This window comes from Nerophis lumbriciformis, linkage group LG04, assembly GCF_033978685.3.
Source record: "Nerophis lumbriciformis linkage group LG04, RoL_Nlum_v2.1, whole genome shotgun sequence".
Taxonomy (NCBI): Eukaryota; Metazoa; Chordata; class Actinopteri; order Syngnathiformes; family Syngnathidae; genus Nerophis; species Nerophis lumbriciformis.
Genome location: NC_084551.2, coordinates 19,607,920 through 19,628,517, shown reverse-complemented (window position 1 = coordinate 19,628,517; position 20,598 = coordinate 19,607,920). Strand labels below are relative to the sequence as shown.

Genomic DNA, 20,598 nt, shown 5'->3' with positions numbered 1-20,598 from the left:
TTGAAAGCAACATGCTTATAACAGCAGTTTCGTGTTCTCTCTACGCGGGTAAAGCGCGCGGCCGCGCACCTCAACAACTGCCAGAAGGCGTACCTAACTCTTATGTATCCTTCCGCGCGATTTTAAATTAACGGTACATTTTAAACCTAATAACATTCATAACCTTATGGTCACCTAGAGTGTAAGTATGGTGAAAATATAAAATATATTCTCATGTTGATGGTTTGGTTACCATCAGAATTTAGACATTGGTTCTACATTTCCTGGCGGTAGCTCCCTTCTTTCCCCATTGGCTCTCTGATGACGTTTGTGGCGCCAGAAATCAAGGACTGAAGCGGTGCTACGCTAGCATGTCAGCGGGCGCGAATCGGCGTGTATCTTTTCTATGCGGATGACGTTCAACTTTACATGAATTTGAGTGCTGTAGTGACCCGCCGCCCGTCATTAGTGCGTTTATAACTTTGGGAAGGAATCAACATGGTAATACTACGCAGTAGCGGCGGCGGCGTTGTTGTTCGACCAGTGGCCACAACAACTCCGAACAGGCGGTCGATGGAGTTGGACACAAGCTCGGAGTTTCTATCGCTTGTTCCCGCGTTGCAGAGAAAATCCGGCCGGTCAACACGGACCTCCATCTCCCTGGACGATAGCTTCAGCAGCCCTGAACACAACCGTGTGAATGTGAGCGGATACATGCCTAACGTTTGTAAAGTGACAATATGTATGTAGCATAAGTGATGCGTTCAAGGCGCCTGCGGGCATGTTGCTGCTAGTCTGCTAGGCTAAGTAACATTCAGACTGTCATACGTGACAGTTTAGTGATCACATACAATATGTTAACCTCAAACTCGTACACGGTTATTCATATCATAAGCAGTCTTGAATCAAGTTCATTCGGCAACATTGTACAAGGTAGGATGGCTATGTTCTCAATTAGGATGGGTTAACTTGTTGAGTATTGCCATTTCCGACCAGTCCGTAAAGAAGTTCATTCTTTAATGTTTTTAATGCAGTAAAGGAAATGGGTGCCATCAATAGATCGCGACAACGATAACAATGTGCTTTGATGTCTCATGTACTGGTCGATTGATAGATCACGCACCTGTTGGGAGTTGCGCTAAAACTACTGAAACGTTAAAGATGTTTAGCCAATTGAGTTTACCGTTAAGAGGTTACAGTGCATACGTTCTCCTAACCTTTAATTAATCGTGTAAGAATGTAAACTACTACAGGTTTAAAGGAGCATCTAAAACACATGGCATGTATTTTGTAGTCTGCCTGTTGATGGAGTACATTCTTGGTAGTACAACCATAATCAACACGTTTTGTTATTGACTGTAAATCATTTTGTGACCGCTAGGGAGATGGTGAGCAGGAGACAAGAAGCGGTTTCCACAATTTTCCAAAGACCAGAGGACAACAAGTCAAACTAGGGGTGTCCTTTTCGGGCATGGAACCAAAGGTTGGAGGCTGCGCCACAAGGTGACCAGGGATTTTGATTAAGTGAAAGAAGATCTGTTGAATTGTCACAGGTGGAATATTTGCCAAGCACATGAAGTAATCCAAGGCTGTATGTACCTCAGAGCAAACAGACTCATCGTGAGTGTTTCATGCCGCTATTCAATATTTTCATTTAGGAAATCTTCCAGGCTACAAAAGGAAGGCCAAACATCTTGCGACAAACTGCATGGAGGTATGTTACAGCATCTAAGACATGAAGCCGTAATGCAGTTGTGTTTATCACTCGTGTTTTTTTTTTAGGATTTTGTTATCTAGCCACCCAACAAGCTTGTTTTTGTCAATGTTCAAAGATGTTGCAGACGAAGTAGAGAGGACGTCCACTCCCAAAAGAAGCCGTGTTAACATAAGGAGCCCTGAAGACGACGAGGAACACTCTTTACGGCGTAGTTCCCGAATCACTCAACACAAATTTAATTCCCGGAATCAATCAGTACTTTATGATCGCCTCATCACTAAGTGAGTTCACTCAGAGTTTTTGTTCACAATTGATAAAATATGGAAATAAGAAGAAAATGTTTTTGAAATTACTGCATATATAAATTATTGTTTCAGTTTTATTTAACACAGAACAGTGAAAGCCCAAGTTGTCTTACATTCGCAGTCTAGAGATGTATTTAAGCAAACCAATAGATGGTGCCAAACGACTTTTCCCCATTAGAAGCTTTTGGACATAGGCCATAGTAGCATACAATAGAAGAGTTGTGATGCTAATTGTATGTTAACCAAGGAGCTAGTAAAAACATGATTACAGTGATATTGAAAAATACAATTCAAACAAAAACAAATTGTAAATTAAAGCTGCAAGCAGCGATGGACGGGACCGACTTTGACGGCACATAAATCCAAACCGGAGCAGTAATTAAAACTCTTTGGTCAACTTTTAATCAGAAGGGTTCAATCTCCTATGCTAGTTTGAAGCCGACACGTCAAACGCGCTCAGAGGAGATAATGTTTGAAAAAAGGTGACCGGTTTTTACAAAACTTTTGTTTTGAAGGGGGAATTGCAAACTTCCTGTTGATTTTTGCTGGGGGTTGTCAATATATGAAATGTAGGTCTAAGTGAGACCTACATAGAGGTTTTTGTTTCATGTCTCTTAAGACATTCCTACTGGAAGTTACAGGCAGTTTTGTCTGAGTTTTCTTCCTAGGAGCAGTTGTGTCTGTGTTTTCTTCCTAGGGGGAGCTAGAGTGCAGTTTTGGGGTTGGGTTTTTATTAGATCTCAATTTTTGCCAGTCCTGATGTGTGTGTCCAGTTTGGTGAGTTTTGAAGCATGTTAAGGGGGTCAAATTACAGCTCAAAGGCAAAAGTGATTGTTTTTAGTAAACTTTAGTTTTGAAGGTGGAATTGCCAACTTCCTGTTGATTTTTGCTGAAGGATGTCAATGTATGAAATCTAGGTCTAAGTCAGACCTACATAGAGGTTTTTGTTTCATGTCTCTACGACATTCCTACTGGAAGTTACAAGCAGTTTTGTCTGTTTTTTCCTAGGGGGCGCTAGAGCGCAATCTTGAGTTTTGGGGTTTGTTTTTTATTAGATGGCAATTTTCGCCAGTCCTGATGTGTGTGTCAAATATGGTGAGTTTTGAAGCATGTTAAGGGGGTCAAATTACAGCTCAAAGAGGCAGCGGAATAATAATAATAAAACCTTACAATTACAATAGGGTCCTCTGTCCCAAAGTGACATTGCGGTCCCTAATTAGAGAAGTTGTAAGTGTATAGTACAGTACATCAAATTAATAACCTACTCTTGCGATTTGGGACAAAGTGTCTTTATTAAATCAGGCTCACAAAATTCATCCTGTGATTCCCTTTTAGTACGGCTGAGGCTGTTCTGCAAAAGATGGACGACATGCAAAAGCTCCGACGCAGATATAACAGAGACGGTGAAGAAACGGTAATGACACCTCAAAGGTTTACATTTATTGAGTGGGGGCGACTGATATATCCTTTGCTGTAACTAGTGTAATCCTTCCAGTGAGTTGATGCAAATTTGTTTTCATGAGCAGTTGAATACCAGAGGCATAGTGAGGCAATCTTTGAGGACCAAAGTGGTTGCAAAGGATGCCCTGCAGCAAAACCAAGGTGAAGTAATTTGTCCTAATGTGCTTAGTTGATGACAAGGATACCAATTGACCAAACATTGATCAATTAGCGGATTAGTGCTAGATAACATTGGTGCTAACACTAAATTAACGCTTAGTTTATTCACTTGTGTTGCAGTCTACAGGGCGGCCAAAGACTTAGATTACCACCACCAATGTGAAAATGTGGAGTGAATGATTGGCAGGTTGACAGGGTGATACAATTTAGGTCTCTGAAAAAGGTGCTATATCTATCCAGTCCCTTAGGATATTATTTAATAACAGTCGTCCCTTGCCGCATCACGCCTCAAATATTGCGGTTTCACCACATGGTGGATTTTTTATTTTCCATCCATCCACCCATTTTCTACCGCTTGTCCCTTTTGGGGTCACGCGGGATGCAGGAGCCACTTCATCACAGGGCCAACACAGATAGACAAACATTCACACTCTAGGGCCAATTTAGTGTTTTCAATCAGCCTACCCCCAGGTGCATGTCTTTGGAGGGGGTACCCAGCCGGAACCCACGCAGTCACGGGGAGAACATGCAAACTACACACAGAAAGACCCCGCGCCCCGGAGATCGAACCCAGGGCCTTGTTAATGTGAGGCACACGCTCTAACACCTGTTCCACTATTTTATTTTTTAAATATATTCTACAAAATTTCCCCCCTAAATTAAGCATTTACAAGCATAAAAATGGCCAAATGAATAAATATATCAATATTACAGTAGTATTGGCCCCTCGATGAGACCAAACCCATCAGATAACGCTATCTAGTATTGTAGCCACTGATCAGCTCAGAAAAGTGCATGAATATAATAAACACAGACCGAAAAGTTTGCTAACAGATAAAGAGATGCTCCGGTTCCAATAACTGAGGAATATCGAGTAATATGCTGGACGTGTAGACAAGAAACCGCATCAATAGTATCGAGCCTGTCACGCAGAATTATTGCAATACAAATACCGACCGACCACTTTGGTACTATATCAATGTATTGACATTTAAATTGACATGCACACCCGTAGTTGCCAGCTATTTCGAAAAGGTCTATGTTGAATTACCTTCAAAGCACAGTCATACTGTTAATGAAGCTCTATATTGAATATTACCACAAGTTTAATCCATTTCTATAGTCTTGTCTCTGTGAATTTTAATATTTCTATTATCTGAATTTTTCTAATTTGGTTTGATTTGCACCTGAAAAAATAGATGATAATGATGAAGATGAGGACGACGATGAGGATGACGAGGATGACGAGGACGACGAAGATGACGAGGATGAAGATGATGACATTGAGGATGATGACGATGAGGATGCCGGGGATGAAGAAAACCAGAGGCGTTATGAATTCAGACAGAGAAAGACTGTGGTTCTCTACCAGGCACCACAAGATGGTAATGGATTCTTTTTAACATGGCCGTTTTAGATGAGGGCTTTACAAAGTCTTAATGTTATGGTCCTCCCTTTTAATGCTTTTGTGTTCTGCCCGAAAGTGCGGTGGTGCCCCCATGAGAGGTATATGCCTCACATTAGAGATCGACCTGTGCTGTTTAGTATTTTGACGAATATCTGTATCTGCCTCTTTTTTTTTTTTTATTCGTACCAGGGTTTTTTAACTACAGAACTATATGAGCAGATATAATATAAATACCAGTATTTAAAAATAATTAGTGAAGTATATAGTAATAACCACATTTAGGTAGCCAGGGACTGCAGATGGAAATGAGCTATTTAGCTATAATCTGGTACAGAACATATCTGTCTTTGAGCTTAATGTTTCTGTGCATTGTCCCTTCAAATAAAGACTAAACTACTGCTTAAGTACCAGCATATTTGCCTGCATGAAAAAATTTTTTTTTCCCCCCAGTAATAATGATAATGTCAATAGGTATTCCCAAAATATGTTTGATATCTGACAGCATTTATTTGAGTTTTTGTTGTAATGTTTCTCCAGGCTACTCAGCTGCTTTCACCGTGGCATTGACGCAGCACGCCCACCCGCCTTTCTCTCCTTCTAATGAGCGCTAGTCGCCTATAGTAGTACGTCTCCTCTGCATACCGGTCAAAGCGTCCAGTTTTTGCCAGGAAATCCAGTTTTTGTCCTTCTTTCCAGACGTCTTCCCGGTCCCGTTTTGTTTGCTTTCCCTACTGCAGCGATCGTGTCGCTCGACAAGCCTCTGTCCACAACACTAGGAGTGTGGGCTCATGAAAAGAGCGTTGGGAGTTTCATATTCTGTGATTCAATCAAAACGCGATAGAGATGGATGGACATGAAAATGACAGAAATATCTCTGCTAAAAATCAAATTTTTGGGTCAAGATCTTCACAAACACAACATTATATAAGTAAAGAAGAGCAGGCAACAGCTCACACATTCTCATACTTAATGTAACATCGAAGAAGAAATGTCAGCCAGTTTAAAAAATGTCTCAACTGTAAATGCTACATGAAGGAGCCCAGAATTGTTTTATTTAAATGTTCACAATATTTCAGGGTACCTAACGACAAAACCTTACGAATTTTAAAATGAAAATTAATCAAAATTGTATACAATTGAGTAGATGGCAGGTTAGTTGTGGTGTAGAGAACCTTTGACAATTCGGGTCCAGGCTATGAAATATTTATAAAAACATTTTTACTTTGATCAGGGTCGAGGCGAGCTGGAGCCTATTCCAGCTGCACTCGGACAGAAGGCAGGGCACCCCCTGGGCAAGTCACCAACACAGATAGACAACATTCACACTCATATTCAAACATTATGGCCAATTTAGTGTTGTCAATCAACCTATTTCCAAGTGCCTGTCTTTGGAGGTGGGAGGAAGTCAAATTACCCGGGACAACCCACGCAGTCACAGGGAGAACATACAAACTCCCCGCAAATGTACATCGGCTCCAAATATCGGTTATCAGCCCCTTGACTACTAACAACCGGTATCGGCCCTGAAAAAAAAACATCAGTCGATCTACACCATACTGTACAACCCCTGACTTGGATGCTTGTTTGTATATGCTTAATTCATCTGTAATCAAAATGACTTTATTAAATGCATGTGGACAAAGAGCAATCAATGATTTTTTTGTATTTTATGGTTTCGGCAGAACCCAGAGAACCCAAAGAGACCCGAGTGCCAAGAAAGGGCAGCATGTACTTTAAGGACCACACATCGCCGGCCAGACGCAGATTTGCCTACAGTGCCACTGCTCCTCGGAGCCCCTATAACAGGAGGAGGGCTAATCGGTATGTAAGGTAGCTAAATTATTAAGAACTTTTTGAAATAGACTCTAAATGGGAAACTAACTTACTAATGCATTATTTAGCATTTGCTAATAATCGTTACTATATAACAACCTATACATTTATTTACGATGCTTTTAACAAGGTGATGTTTTCTTTTACCAATTTTTTTATAATGCTGTCTGATATAATCTCTGCATGTTAAATCTATTACACCTTTCTTTCTCTTCCCTGATTCTCTTCTGACTTCAGGAACAATTCTGAGAGGTAAGAAAACCTTTTCACTCATTGCTTGTTTGATGGAACGTTTGTATAGCAATATATGGCTGTTGCTGTAAAAACATAACTGTTTACTTATTCTAATGTACATTTAAAACACTTCCTTGTGACCTACATATCTAAATGGATTTCTGTAAATTTTACGGGTATTTTGCCCCAAAGTTACATTTATAATATACACATTGCATCTTAGATGTATGTGGAGGCGTTCCCAGATTGCAACCATGCCCACCCTCTATATGTATCAATTTTGAAAACGTAAGCTGTTAAATACATATCTTGAAGAGGAATGTCACCGGTATTTTCATCCACTTGTTTAATATACATTTCATAAACCATATATAAAGTCACCCAGTCACAACATTCTACTAGCATGCTTTTATTTTACTAAAGGACCTGACTTACTGGCCACAGGATGTAGTATGCTGAGGTTGTCCGAATGTTGCGGAAGGCTTTCTTATTGGTCCCTGTCTGCTCTGTTGTCCACACTATGCATTTTCAAAGTATATATTAGGGTTGAAAACTAAGTGCTCGATGATCATAACATTTTTCTTTATTGTCCAACACACTACACATAGTTTGAGCCTTGTGAAATTGTTGTGAGTCGTCTATTTTATGTTGATTTTTTGTTGGTAAATGAGGAGATTATCATTACACATCCACATCTCAACAATGAAGTGAGGATAAAACTTGCAGAGAGTTGCAGGGATTGTACAATGTTGCTGCCACAAATGGGTATTAGAAGACAGATCAGAGCACATGTTATCGTGTCCACGTCGCCAATTTTTATGTCACTGGATGTTATATGTCGGTGTTATTGTGCACGTTACTAGTTCAGACGAAAATAATTTAATCCTACCTTTTCCTTGAAGTTTCTTCAAACGAAGTAGTAATTTCATAACGTCGCCGCCTTTTTCCGCCGGAGTTCAGCGACTAATGCAATGTTATTGTGACCCAAATGTCATGTATAAATTAAACAGAAGTATTTTTATTATATTTTATAGACCTACAGCAAAGGGCATGACATGAAAATGAATTCCTGCAGCAACAGTCTCAGCTGTTATATGATCAGTCCAAAAATGCCCACATTAGTATGCTGTGAATGTGTGACGTGTTGATGCTTTGCATTGTTATACACGTGTATCCAAGATTGTAACAACAATAAGTCAGAAAAGAGGAACTTAATCAAAAGTCCCCTATTATATCAAGATGCAGGCTGTACTTTTATTTACAAGCATCCATAATCTGAGCTATATCATTCTATTATTATAAATTAGCACATATACACCGTGTGAGAACAATGTACAGTATCTTTTTAATCTGTTTAATATGTCTGACCATTTATCATTAACATTGTATTTTTTAATGGCTATTAATCAACATAGAAGCTGGATCAAAGGTTTTTTTTTTGCATAATTTGTCTTCACAGGAGGAGACATGCCCTCCATAGTAGTGACTCCACCTCTTCTTCCTCAGAAGAGGAGACTTTCCAAAGGAGGAAGAGCAAGAGCAAGACCAGGAGCAGGTCGGTCAACAGGTGAGCGCTGCCGTTTTGTTAATTACGCTTTATATCTTTTAACAAATATGTCATGGGAATGTAAGAATAATGAATATGATTTTGGAAAGAAAAAATGCAAATGTCTTATCTTAATGTTGCAGATGTCTCCCTATGAACATTGTGAAAGAGGACTTGCTTGGAGTCCACAAAGATCGCATGAAAATTGGGGCAAGTCTGGCTGATGTGGACCCAATGAAGCTAGACAAGACGGTAAGTGCACAAGCATATAATTATTGTCAATATTATCATACCATTATTTGCCTTTTAATTGTTAATTGCAGTGGGTGTGATATAGTGCATATTTATCAAGGATTGGGGAGATTCCATGGTCCAGGCAGACAAATCATCAGGGTTTGATGGTTTTCTACATTGGGAGTCTGACATGAACACTCTTTGTAACACAGGTGCGCTTTGACACTATCGGTGGTTTGGGCAGACACATATCTTCCCTCAAAGAGATGGTGGTATTCCCTCTACTTTACCCAGAAGTCTTTGAGAAGTTTCACATACAGCCACCCAGGTAAACAATATTCCTGTATAAACCTACGCAATCAACTATTCATTGGCCATATTTTGTAATTTGTCCTGAAAAAACATCTTAAGTCATTTTGAAGGCTTGAGGGAGAGGCCTGACAATGTCACATGTACTTTGGAAACTTTATATCGATACATTGTGCTATAAACATAGGCCTGGGCTGAACAATTTTTTCTTGACGAAATATTAACTTACAAATTATTCCTAATAAACACTTTTATTGACATTTTTTATGAGACCAAATCAACCATTGATTTATTGATAATACATCATGCATGTCTATCCTTTCAAATGCAATAACTTGTATTTCTCGTTTATCTTAACATTGTAATCGAAATGAAAACGTTTGAATCTCCAACAAACAAATAATAACAATACAATATACTTTGTCTGTTAGCAAAATGTTGCACTGATATAATACAATTAATAAACATCTTAAGTAGGGGATGGGAAGCTCAAATACACACAATCATAACAAAAAATAAAATAGCTAAAGAAAGTATTGACAAACAAAGTTGCACTTCAATATTGAACAGAGGTCGAGTTGTACTTACTTAACTGACAATCAAGGACCTTCTTAAACAAAATTGCAAAGTAAAAATATAAACACTACAGTTTAAACAGATGCATTAACAGGTCATTTGCAAAACAAAATTAAGTTAGGCAGATTCCGAGTGAGGAACCCCAACATGACAGTACTTTTAAAAATGCAAGTTTTATAACAGTATTAAATGACAGCATGTCTTTTGTGATGTATGTCTGTGAGCGCACACTACTTTGCGCTGTTTTGTTAACACTGACCTGTCACCTGGCCTCTTCACCAAATGGGAAGTGAGTGCGGAGTGAGCTTGGACTGTCAAGTGGTTGTATTTTAAGTTGGTGTTGTTGTAATTGCGCACATTCAGCAAACTTGCTTCTCGATTTTGACAGGCTCATCTTGTTCTAAAGGTTTAAACTGAAATATTCCCACACTGGTGCAGTGGTATTTGGTTTTGTTTTCATTTTGTTGATGTTTGCTGCTATAGGCTAACTAGTTACACTGTGTGATGCTAGCCGGCCAAAGGCCCTGCCTCACTGCACAAAGAGTCCATCCATCCATCCATCTTCTTCCGCTTATCCGAGGTCGAGAAGATAATTCACCCCCTTTTTTTTTCATTCCGCTATGGTACAAACACAAAAGCGTGAATGCTTTTGAAGTATCATTTATCGTTGGTTAATTGACTTATCGAATATCGGCCCAGGCCTACATTGTGCTCTCAAATTACTAAACCGACGAATGGAAATCACCTGCTCATGTTTTTGGGGTTTGTAGGGGATGTCTATTTTACGGTCCCCCAGGCACTGGGAAAACCCTGGTAGCCAGAGCACTGGCCAATGAATGCAGCGAGGGGGAGAGAAAGGTGTCGTTCTTCATGAGGAAAGGTGCTGATTGCCTCACAAAGTGGGTTGGAGAGTCAGAGAGACAGCTACGCCTGCTGTTTGACCAGGTGAACTCATCATGTGTTTAAGCATAAGTCAAATTCACATCCTGAATGTATACAATTGCACCTCAACGTAATGAGCCCGTATTTCATTTGCACATCTGACATTTAAAATCTTTCCTAGGCTTACCAAATGCGTCCGTCTATCATTTTCTTTGATGAAATTGATGGTTTGGCCCCAGTCAGGTCCAGCCGCCAGGACCAGATTCACAGGTGAGTATCGTGCCGAAATAACACTTTAAAAAAAGCCCACCGTGTAGTTCCGTTAATTTGACAGACTTGGAACATCAGGCCATTACATCAACGGGATGAAAACTAGTCTTTTGGGGAAAATTTTTCCAAAATTTGGAGTGTGTCTGGGGTTTATTTCCTACATTTATTTATAATCTGATATGTGATGTCAGAGGTCACTCATGTTGTACCTGAAAGAATGTTGAAACTAGACTTTTGTCCATATAGTGCATCATTAATTTTTGGTGTGGGACTTGGGAGAAATTTATATTTTTAGTCATTTCCACTAAACAAATGGTGATTTGTGCTACTCTATCATTGGAACATATTTTCAGTAATGTTTTTTTTCATAGTTTGGTTTAAAAATAAAAATAAAAAAAGTGTTTGGTTGTTAAAATTGTAACTTGCTGCTACAACACTACAGCCATATTGTGATGCATACTTGCCAACCCTCCCGAATTATAAGGCGCATAGAATAGACGCTACAGTAGAGGCTGGGGTTACGTTATGCATCCCGTAGTTGCAAGACCTGTTGTGGCTCAATATTGGTCCATATTTAAGGCGCACCGGATTATAAGTCAGCTTTTGAGATAATTGGAGGTTTTTAGGTGCGCCTTATAGTGCAGAAAATACGGTGTATATATATGTATGTATATATATATATATATATATATAAAATACTTGAATTTCAGTGAATTCTAGCTATAAATATACTCCTCCCCCCTTAACCCTGACCCCGCCCACCTCAAACACCCAAGTATGTTGTGATGTAAAACCTTAGTTTGAATTAGGCTATTTGTATACCTTCACTTATTTCAGTGGGTTAAAGTACAAGCATTAATGTCTCAATAGCTCCATTGTGTCGACCCTCTTGGCTCTCATGGATGGATTGGATGGCAGGGGAGAGATTGTGGTGATCGGAGCCACCAACAGACTGGACTCCATCGATCCTGCTCTCAGACGCCCAGGCCGTTTTGACAGGGAGTTCCTCTTTGGCCTGCCAGACAGAGAGGTACTGAAATAATAAAGAGATATTACAACAAATATTAGCTCAAATGGTGTGAATGTAGTGTGTCTGTGTGGGTAGGTAACTGACGAGAGTTTTGATTCTGTAATAAAAAAATTCTGTGATCTCATTTCTGGCAGGCTCGACGGGACATTTTGAAGATCCACACCCGACATTGGATGCCGCCACTCTCTGAAAGTTTCCTAGAAGAGCTGGCTGATAAATGTGTTGGTATGTTTAAAGTAATATTCTAGAAAAATGCCTCTAGCATTCGTTTTAAAACACATGATCGTATATAATCTAAATAACTCACTTGTAGGTTATTGCGGAGCAGACATCAAGGCAGTGTGTTCAGAGGCAGCACTGTGTGCACTACGGCGCCGCTATCCACAGATTTACTCCTCATCAGAAAAACTTGTGCTTGACGTTAATTCAATTGCCATCACAGCAAAAGACTTTATGTCTGCTATGTCCAAGATGGTGCCTGCTGCACAGAGGTATGGCCAATATCATCACTACATCATTTTTACCTCTTGGTTATGGATTGTATGTAAATATGACAATGTATGTGATTATTAGAGCTGTAGTGTCACCTGCCAAAGCACTGATACCGGCAGTTCGTCCGTTGCTGAGTGCTGTCTTGCAGGACATCCTTCAAACTGTCAGCAAAGTGTTCCCACATGCGGAGCAGGGCTTCAAAAGGAAGAGGACACAAGGTGGAATCTTTAATTGTTTTTTTAGTATATTTGTTATTAGTATTACATTGTTAAACATTGTATTGTACTGTTTTTCCTCTGCCAGCTTTTTTGAAAAACTCTTTGCTTTCAGATCAGTCGGGCGTGTCTGATGATGAGTTGACGTTCAGTGACGACCAGGAGAAATCTGGTGGACAGACTCCTCAAAAAAAGACTCCTTCAAAGGAAATTCTCAACCTCGAAAGGTTGGTCAGTAATTACTTTGGAGGGATTTAACACTAGTCTCTGTGAAGGGATATTGCTTTGTTTTAATCTCAGGGTTCATCTCAGCACTGTACAGGTTATAAAGGTAAAAACCAACCAAAATCTCAACAAAGGACTTTCTAAAAAATATATATATTTATTTGGAAACAGTAACTGAAATACTCAAATATTGTTATTCTTGTATTATACACCAAATTCTCAGTAATTGGGTTCACCCAGTTCTTTACTGGCCAGATCTTTCACCTTAATGTTCAAACCTACCATAGATTTTTTAGGTTAGTCGAGTGGTTCTCAAATAGTAGTTCGGGACACCCTGGGTGGGGGTCACAAACAGCAGAAGCCTTCATTATTGTTGTCTACACTCTAGTATTCATATTAGAACCATACACAAGCCTGCATCTCAGTGGCAGCAGTGTTCAATCTAATCAACTATACATGTGTACAGAGTTAACGGAGACGGAGAAACTTGTGACAGGAATAAAAAGAAATGTAATCAACGGCGTATACAAAGGAATATTACTTACACAGTGCGTTCTACAGATATACAGTTCTCAATAGTTATTCGAAAATCATGGGGGGCTCGTGACTGAAAAGTCAAGAAAAAATGGGTTAACAACAGGTAGTCTAATTAAACATGTTTTTTGTTCGCTCTCAATTTATGAGTTATATAACTTTCAAAGCATTGTTCTTTTCAAAAGTTGCTGGCCTTAAGGTCCTAAGTTTAAGTGTCAGTTGAAGCGTTCACCAAATATAAATCTAATCCTTTTTTCAATTTTTGTGTAGAAATGTGTTGAGCCAGCCGACCTCTTACCGTCCCAGGCTACTTTTGGAGGGTCGCCTTGGTTCAGGTCAAAGCTCCCATTTGGCTCCTGCTGTACTCCATGCCCTGGAGAAATTCACAGTGTACACTCTGGATATGGCAGTGCTTTTTGGAGCCGGTGCAATTGCACCAGAAGAGACCTGTGCACAGGTAAGCCAAATATCCATCCATGCTTCCATTTTCTACCGCTTGTCCCTTTCGGGGTCGCGGGGGATGCTGGAGCCCATCTCAGCTGCATTCGGGCGGAAGGCGGGGTACACCCTGGACAAGTCGTCACCTCATCGCAGGGACAACACAGATAGACAGACAACATTCCCACTCACATTCACACACTGGCCAATTTAGTGTTGCCAATCAACCTATCCCCAGGTGCACTGGATGAAAATAATAGTGATTAACATGCTTTAGTAGATACCCTACTTTGCAGCCTTGTCAATTTCAGTGGGTTCTATCCAGCTGACTTTGCTGGCCAATGTTGCTGCTAAAGACAATGTAGTTGATAGGCCCCACCTCCTTCCTTACTGGGGATAAATAGGTGTTGCAAACAAACATGAGGAAAGGGCCACATGTGAACATCTGCTTGGCTTGGAGTACTTAACTAGTGTTTAAAACACAGAAGACAAATCTGCATGTATAAAATAACTACCGGTAACCTGTAAATTGATTTATATCTGTGACCCTTTTATTTTAACCAGTGTGTCTTTAAATAGTGTATATCTTGTGTATCTGTTTGAATAATGTAATATGACCATATTATTTTGCAATGACTGTCTGCAAACATGATCTAGTGCCTAAATCATTTTACATTTATCCCTCAAAGATAAATGTGGGATACATAATCATTCATTTTTTTATACTGCTTCGTCTGCTTAGAGCTACAAAACAACTGGAGCCTATCCTAACAGACCTTGTGTAGGAGACAGGGTACACCCTGGTCAGGTTGCCAATATATAGACTAAAACTGGACAATTTGTATATCAAATTAACCTCTCATGCATGTTATTGAAGCACAAGCATTGTCTGCATAACTGTCTCATATATTGGAAACGTGCCCATCTAAAGCATCTGTGTTGTATTTATGTTGATATTTGTACCACATTGTCTGTAGATTTTTGTCGAAGCCAAGCGAACTTCTCCGAGTATCCTTTACATTCCTCACATCGGACAGTGGTGGGAAACAGTGGGTCCTGCCCTGAGGGCCACCTTCATCAGTCTACTGAGCTCCATCCCTGCCTTTGCTCCTATTTTGCTGCTGGCTACGTGCAGTCTACAATACGATGAGCTCAGTATCGAGGTACAAAAATCTGTGATATGATGGGTTTAAGCTGCCGGAAATGAACTAGAGATGAATTGTTCTTCATGACTGTTTTTGCTGTAGGTTCAGGAGCTCTTTCGGGTACAGTACGGAGAGGTGTATCATGTCCCACTCCCCATCAGCCAAGAAAGAAGACATTTCTTTGAGGACCTGCTCCTCAACCAGGCTGCCAAAGGACCTACCTCTCAAAAGAGACCCAGTAAGACAAACTGAATGCTTTTTTTTTTAGTGCATGATTTTATTGAAAAGAAACATTGTCGACTCTCCATTATAGTGCACCAAGCTGTAGAAGTGCTTGCGGTCGCCGCCGCTCCTCCTCCACGCCAGCTGACAGAGCAGGAGGCCCGAAGACTGGCAGAACAAGAGGAAGACACCCTGCGGGAGCTGCGCCTCTTCTTGCGTGATGTCACAAATCGTCTGTCCCAGGATAAGCGCTTCAAGGCTTTTACAAAGCCTGTGGATTTAGGAGAGGTGGTTATTCATTCCACTGTATTCATAGTGTCTCAAATGCCCAACATGCTTACATTTCATTGATTCTACCACTAGAGGGCGCCAGCATTAACTTAATCTTGACTTCTCTCACATAATGACTTGCAGGTTTATGTTTCTTTTTAGTACTCACAACTGGCTGTCACATTTTTAGGTTCTAGATTATGCTGCTGTGATAAAGAGGCCTATGGACTTGTCAACTGTGCTTTCAAAGATTGACCTCCATCAGTACATAACAGTCAAAGAGTTTGTTGAAGATGTGGATCTCATTTGGAAGAATGCGCTTGAATACAACCCAGACAGGGACCCTTCAGGTACACACTGCAGACACACTGGCATGTAAAAGAAGCATGTAATTATGCTCATGTCTTTAAAATAAATTGTACTCAAGTTTTCTAACATCTTCCCTTTTTGCGCATCTCTTTCAGACCGCCAGATTCGACACAGGGCGTGTGCACTGAAGGACACAGTGCATGCCATCATTCGACAGGAACTGGACGAAAATTTTGAGAAGATCTGTGATGAGATAAAAGAATCACGCAACAAAAGAGGTCTGTGAGAGAATGCAAACAATTAGTTTTAGAAGAGGTTTCTGATATGGGTGACGTGGACATCGATAACATGTGCTCTGATCTGTCTTCTACCATTTGTGGCAGCAACATTGTACAATCCCTGCAACTTCTCTGCACATTCTATCCTCACTTCCTTGTTGAGATGTAGATGTGTGATGATAATCTCTTCATTTACCAACAAAAATCAACATAAAATTGACTGCTCACAACAATTTCACAAGGCTCAACACAAATGGGGATAAACTATGTAGTGTAGAGATGTCCGATAATATCGGACTGCCGATATTATCGCCCGATAAATGCTTTAAAATGTAATATCGGAAATTATCGGTATCGGTTTCCAAATGTAAAATTTATGACTTTTTAAAACGCCGCTGTACGGAGTGGTACACGGACGTAGGGAGAAGTACAGAGCAGTTGCGTCTCCCAGTCATACCTGCCAACCCTCCCGATTTTCCCGGAAGACTCCCGAATTTCAGTGCCCCTCCCGAAAATCTCCTGGGGCAACCATTCTCTCGAATTTCTTCCGATTTCCACCCAGACAACTATGTTAATAATATCTACGGCTTTTCACACACACAAGTGAATGCAAAGCATACAGCCATACAGGTCACACTGAGGGTGGCCGTATACACAACCTTAACACTATTACAAATATGCGCCACACTGTGAACCCACACCAAACAAGAATGACAAACACATTTCGGGAGAACATCCGCACCGTAACACAACATAAACACAACAGAACAAATACCCAGAACCCTTTGCAGCACTAACTCTTCCGGGACGCTACAATATACACCCCCGCTACCTCCTACCCCCCCTACCTCAACCCAACCCCGCCCACCTCAACCTCCTCATGCTCTCTGAGTGAGAGCATGTCCCAAATTCCAAGCTGCTGTTTTGAGGCATGTTAAAAAAATTATGCACTTTGTGACTTCAATAATAAATATGGCAGTGCCATGTTGGCATTTTTTTCCATAACTTAAGTTGATTTATTTTGGAAAACCTTTTTACATTGTTTAATGCTTCCAGCGGGGCATCACAACAAAATTAGGCATAATAATGTGTTAATTCCAAATTCCACGAATGTATATATCGCTATCGGTTGATGTCGGAATCAGTAATTAAGAGTTTGACAATATCGAAATATCGGATATCGGCAAAAAAGCCATTATCGGACATCTCTAATGTAGTGTGTTGGACAATAAAGAAAAATGTTATGATCATCAAGCACTTAAGTTTTCAATCCTAAAATATACATTGAGAATGCACAGTGTGGACAACAGAGCAGACAGGGACCGATAAGAAAGCCTTCCGCAACATTCAGACAACAGAATACCACATCCTGTGGCCAGTAAGTCAGGTCCTTTAGTAAATTAAAAGCACGCTAGTAGAATTACTGTTGCCATGTGTTAAAATGCCATTTGTTAGAACATGTAACAAGCCTCAGATGCGAGGTATGTAGACAGTGTATGTGTGTTTCTGTATAGAACACAGAAATAAGGCAGTCTACAATTACTGTTTTCTTTTTTCATTTCTGTCTATCACACTGAAATAGGAAAATACCTTTGGCTAGAAAAATTGAATGTTCATTCAATTTAATATCAATAACATTAGTTGTTTGACACCTCAATGCAGTGTATCGCAGTTGTACAAAACATTGATAACAGTGGGTATAATAAGATGAAAGCTATGCTTTGCATATATGAAATAAAATGCCTAAAAAACTTCTACGCAGCTTTTTGGAAAAAGCACCAATCACAAAAGTCCTGAAGGGACTGATTTATTTCTGTAAAATAAGTATGTATGTGGCTCTGACAACAATTTGCACTACTAGGTATTTACTAGTGCTGTTCAATATTTTGAAATCATATTAACACACTTCAATTCAATTTTACTGTCAGCAATGCTTTACCTGAAATCACTACATTTATTTGCTTAAAACTTGCTAACAGTTTCATCTAAAGTCCCATCTTGGGTGTATTTTGAAGTTAATTTTGCCAGCAAGCATAATAGGCAAAGGCAGCAAACAGGCGCCCTTGATTAGCTGCATCCAAGCAACTTGGATTACTCCTTTATATCCAGTTACAAATATACATCAGCATTGGAGTAGATTTAGTTAATTTTGCCAGCAAGCATAATAGGCAAAGGCAGCAAACAGGCGCCCTTGATTAGCTGCATCCAAGCAACTTGGATTACTCTTTTATATCCAGTTACAAATATACATCAGCATTGGGGTAGATTTGCTTAAACTTTTTGCTGTCATTGTCCACAGGTTGCTCCACTGCACAACACGCTCCCTCTTTCTACCAGGTCCTTCCCAAACAGGCTAAACTTCCGACTGAGGCCAAAATGGCTGACAGGACGCCACAAAGAGACACGGCTAAAGCCACAACTGCACTGACTCCGAGTACTACTTCTTCAAATTTTTTTACTCCTAAAAGCTCAGGTAGAGTCTGAATGTTTTCTTGAAATGAAATTAAAATAATTACTCTTAACAGACACTTACATCCTCTTCTTCCTTCAGTCCAGAGGAAGAAACGGCGAAAGAGTCGCTGGTCATCTGGCATCTATTCAAGGAAGAAATCTACCTCGACTTTTCATGTCTCCAAAGACGGCATAGAGTTAGGCTCTGATGAAGAAGATGCAGATGAAGAAACAGAGACTGAGAAAGGAACAGGTTCAGGAAAAGATGATGACACGGATGTGGCTGCAGTGGTTGAAGGGACGATGAAGGATGATATTCTGTGTGAAAGTAAAAAAACAACAGATGAGGACCAGACACCAAGTAAAACAGTGGACAAAGATCTGACCGATTTAGAAATGACTGCATATAATAACACAGTCAAAGATGGGCAAAATAAGACCAGCAATCAAGGGAATAAATCGGGACAATCAAACACAAGTTGTGGTCAAACATGCAGCAAAAACCTGGTACAAACTTTTGCACAGGAATTTAACAGCAAGGTTACAACTCAAGAGCATGAGCCAATGGAGGTGGCCAGCACCGAACAGTCCCCCGCAGGTTTGAGTTCACTACTGGGTTCTTCCAAATCACTTAACACTTAATTAAATTCCACAGAAGGCAAATTTTCCAGGTCACGTTAACAATTGTATCCATATGGCCCTGTGTTTTATTCTCAGAGAAATTTATGAGGCGACTGACCCGGGGCTCAAAGAACACGGTTCAGCAGCAGTTGTTTGACATGGAGAAAGCCCTGCAGATGCAAGATCATGAAAAACCTTCATTGTCGGTGGACAGAGACAAATTGAAGGTGGGATATGGACAGTGCTTGGGTGTAAAATGTGTTGTGGCCTCTGACTTTTTTCAATTCCTTGCATACCTAGGAACTGCTAGACAACGTTGTGACTAAGACTGATGGCTACGAGGTGCACAAGTTGGAGAAACTCTATGCTCTCCTCTGCCAGTGTATCTACAGACACAGGCAGGACCACTACAAAGCTGCACTAATCAGGGTTTGTATTACACCGTCTTTTAGACCAGTGGTCCCCAACCACCTTGCCGCGGCCCGGTACCGGTCCGTGGATCGATTGGTACTGGGCCGCACAAGAAATAAAAATTAAAAAAAAGTTTTTATTTTTATTAAATCAACACAAAAAACACAAGATACACTTACAATTAGTGCACCAACCCAAAAAAACCTCCCTCCCCCATTTATACTCATTCACACTCATTCGCACAAGAGGGTTGTTTCTTTCTGTTATTAATATTTCTGGTTCCTACATTTTATATCAATATAGATCAATACAGTCTGCAGGGATACAGTCCGTAAGCACACATGATTGTATTTTTTTATGACAAATTTTGGGACAAATTTTCAAGCGTTGACCGGTCCGCAGTTACAAAAAGGTTGGGGACCACTGCTTTAGACTATGTATTCCTAATCATGCACGTAGACTATATATTTCAAATGTTCAGGTATTATTACGTTTGTTTCTAATTTTCTGTCCTCTTGTTTTTTTTTCCATTCAATTAGGAGTTGGAGAAAGAGATCAATGACTTCTGTTGATATTTCTACTATGAACAATGTGAATTTTTTAAATAATCAAACACTTAGTGTAAACATGCAACTCTGTTTCTAGATTCATATAAATCGTTTTACCCATGACCAGAATTTTTGTATTACCATTGGTTTATATTTAAATAAATGGCTTACTCTTTATAAATAATACTGAGTACCCTCTTTTGTATTGACTGCTTTAAACTGCCCAGTCTGATGTCTGCAGTGTTTTTTGTAATGCCTTAATAGAAATCGCTGTATTGTCTTTACAATAGGAGAGTTTTACTTGTATAACTAGTAATTAGCGTTTTGTTTGTGCTATTAAGTTTCGCTCATGTATATTGCTGTCCTAAAATAAACTGAATGCTTCATTTGTTGCTCCCTCGTGTTGGTCACTTTTACCAAGTCGCTGCTCAATTATGTATAAGCGTATCGTAAAATGTAATGTTTCTAACAATAAATGTGGCGATGCAATATAGGA

The 20,598-nt window shown here is 39.9% G+C and overlaps 1 protein-coding gene and 1 non-coding gene across 4 annotated transcripts; both read left to right on the top strand.

Annotated features, from left to right (window-relative positions):
- The first annotated feature begins 291 nt into the window (after positions 1 to 291).
- On the top strand, positions 292 to 20,488 carry LOC133597183 (ATPase family AAA domain-containing protein 2-like). 3 transcript variants are annotated; one of them, XM_061950046.1, is made up of 30 exons: positions 292 to 681; positions 1,361 to 1,482; positions 1,638 to 1,693; positions 1,812 to 1,977; positions 3,337 to 3,415; positions 3,528 to 3,603; positions 4,821 to 5,006; positions 6,712 to 6,859; positions 7,100 to 7,114; positions 8,556 to 8,663; positions 8,786 to 8,894; positions 9,089 to 9,204; positions 10,532 to 10,706; positions 10,825 to 10,913; positions 11,784 to 11,943; positions 12,078 to 12,168; positions 12,257 to 12,434; positions 12,517 to 12,653; positions 12,766 to 12,877; positions 13,680 to 13,866; positions 14,825 to 15,010; positions 15,095 to 15,230; positions 15,306 to 15,502; positions 15,675 to 15,834; positions 15,949 to 16,071; positions 18,371 to 18,544; positions 18,623 to 19,120; positions 19,240 to 19,370; positions 19,444 to 19,572; positions 20,094 to 20,488. In XM_061950046.1, the coding sequence occupies exons 1-30, from the start codon at positions 478 to 480 to the stop codon at positions 20,124 to 20,126; spliced, it is 4,281 nt and encodes a 1,426-aa protein (XP_061806030.1). In that variant the 5' UTR covers positions 292 to 477; the 3' UTR covers positions 20,127 to 20,488. The 3 variants fall into 3 exon arrangements, with proteins under 3 accessions (XP_061806030.1, XP_061806038.1, XP_061806058.1); XM_061950054.2 differs by having other exon boundaries at positions 6,712 to 6,850; positions 20,094 to 20,487; XM_061950074.2 differs by lacking the exon at positions 292 to 681 and adding an exon at positions 1,145 to 1,258 and having other exon boundaries at positions 20,094 to 20,487.
- LOC133605479 (small nucleolar RNA SNORA5) lies at positions 14,139 to 14,266 on the top strand. Its single transcript, XR_009815147.1, has one exon. It is a non-coding gene; the product is annotated as a small nucleolar RNA SNORA5 (small nucleolar RNA).
- Positions 20,489 to 20,598: the final 110 nt, after the last annotated feature.

Bases quoted from the DNA above. Each gene is read 5' to 3' on its own strand.
- LOC133597183 (XM_061950046.1), top strand. From the start codon at position 478: ATGGTAATACTACGCAGTAGCGGCGGCGGCGTTGTTGTTCGACCAGTG. The intron at 1,694-1,811 runs GTATGTTACAGC...CAATGTTCAAAG, and splicing joins TTGCGACAAACTGCATGGAG to ATGTTGCAGACGAAGTAGAG. The intron at 15,503-15,674 runs GTGGTTATTCAT...TCACATTTTTAG, and splicing joins AGCCTGTGGATTTAGGAGAG to GTTCTAGATTATGCTGCTGT.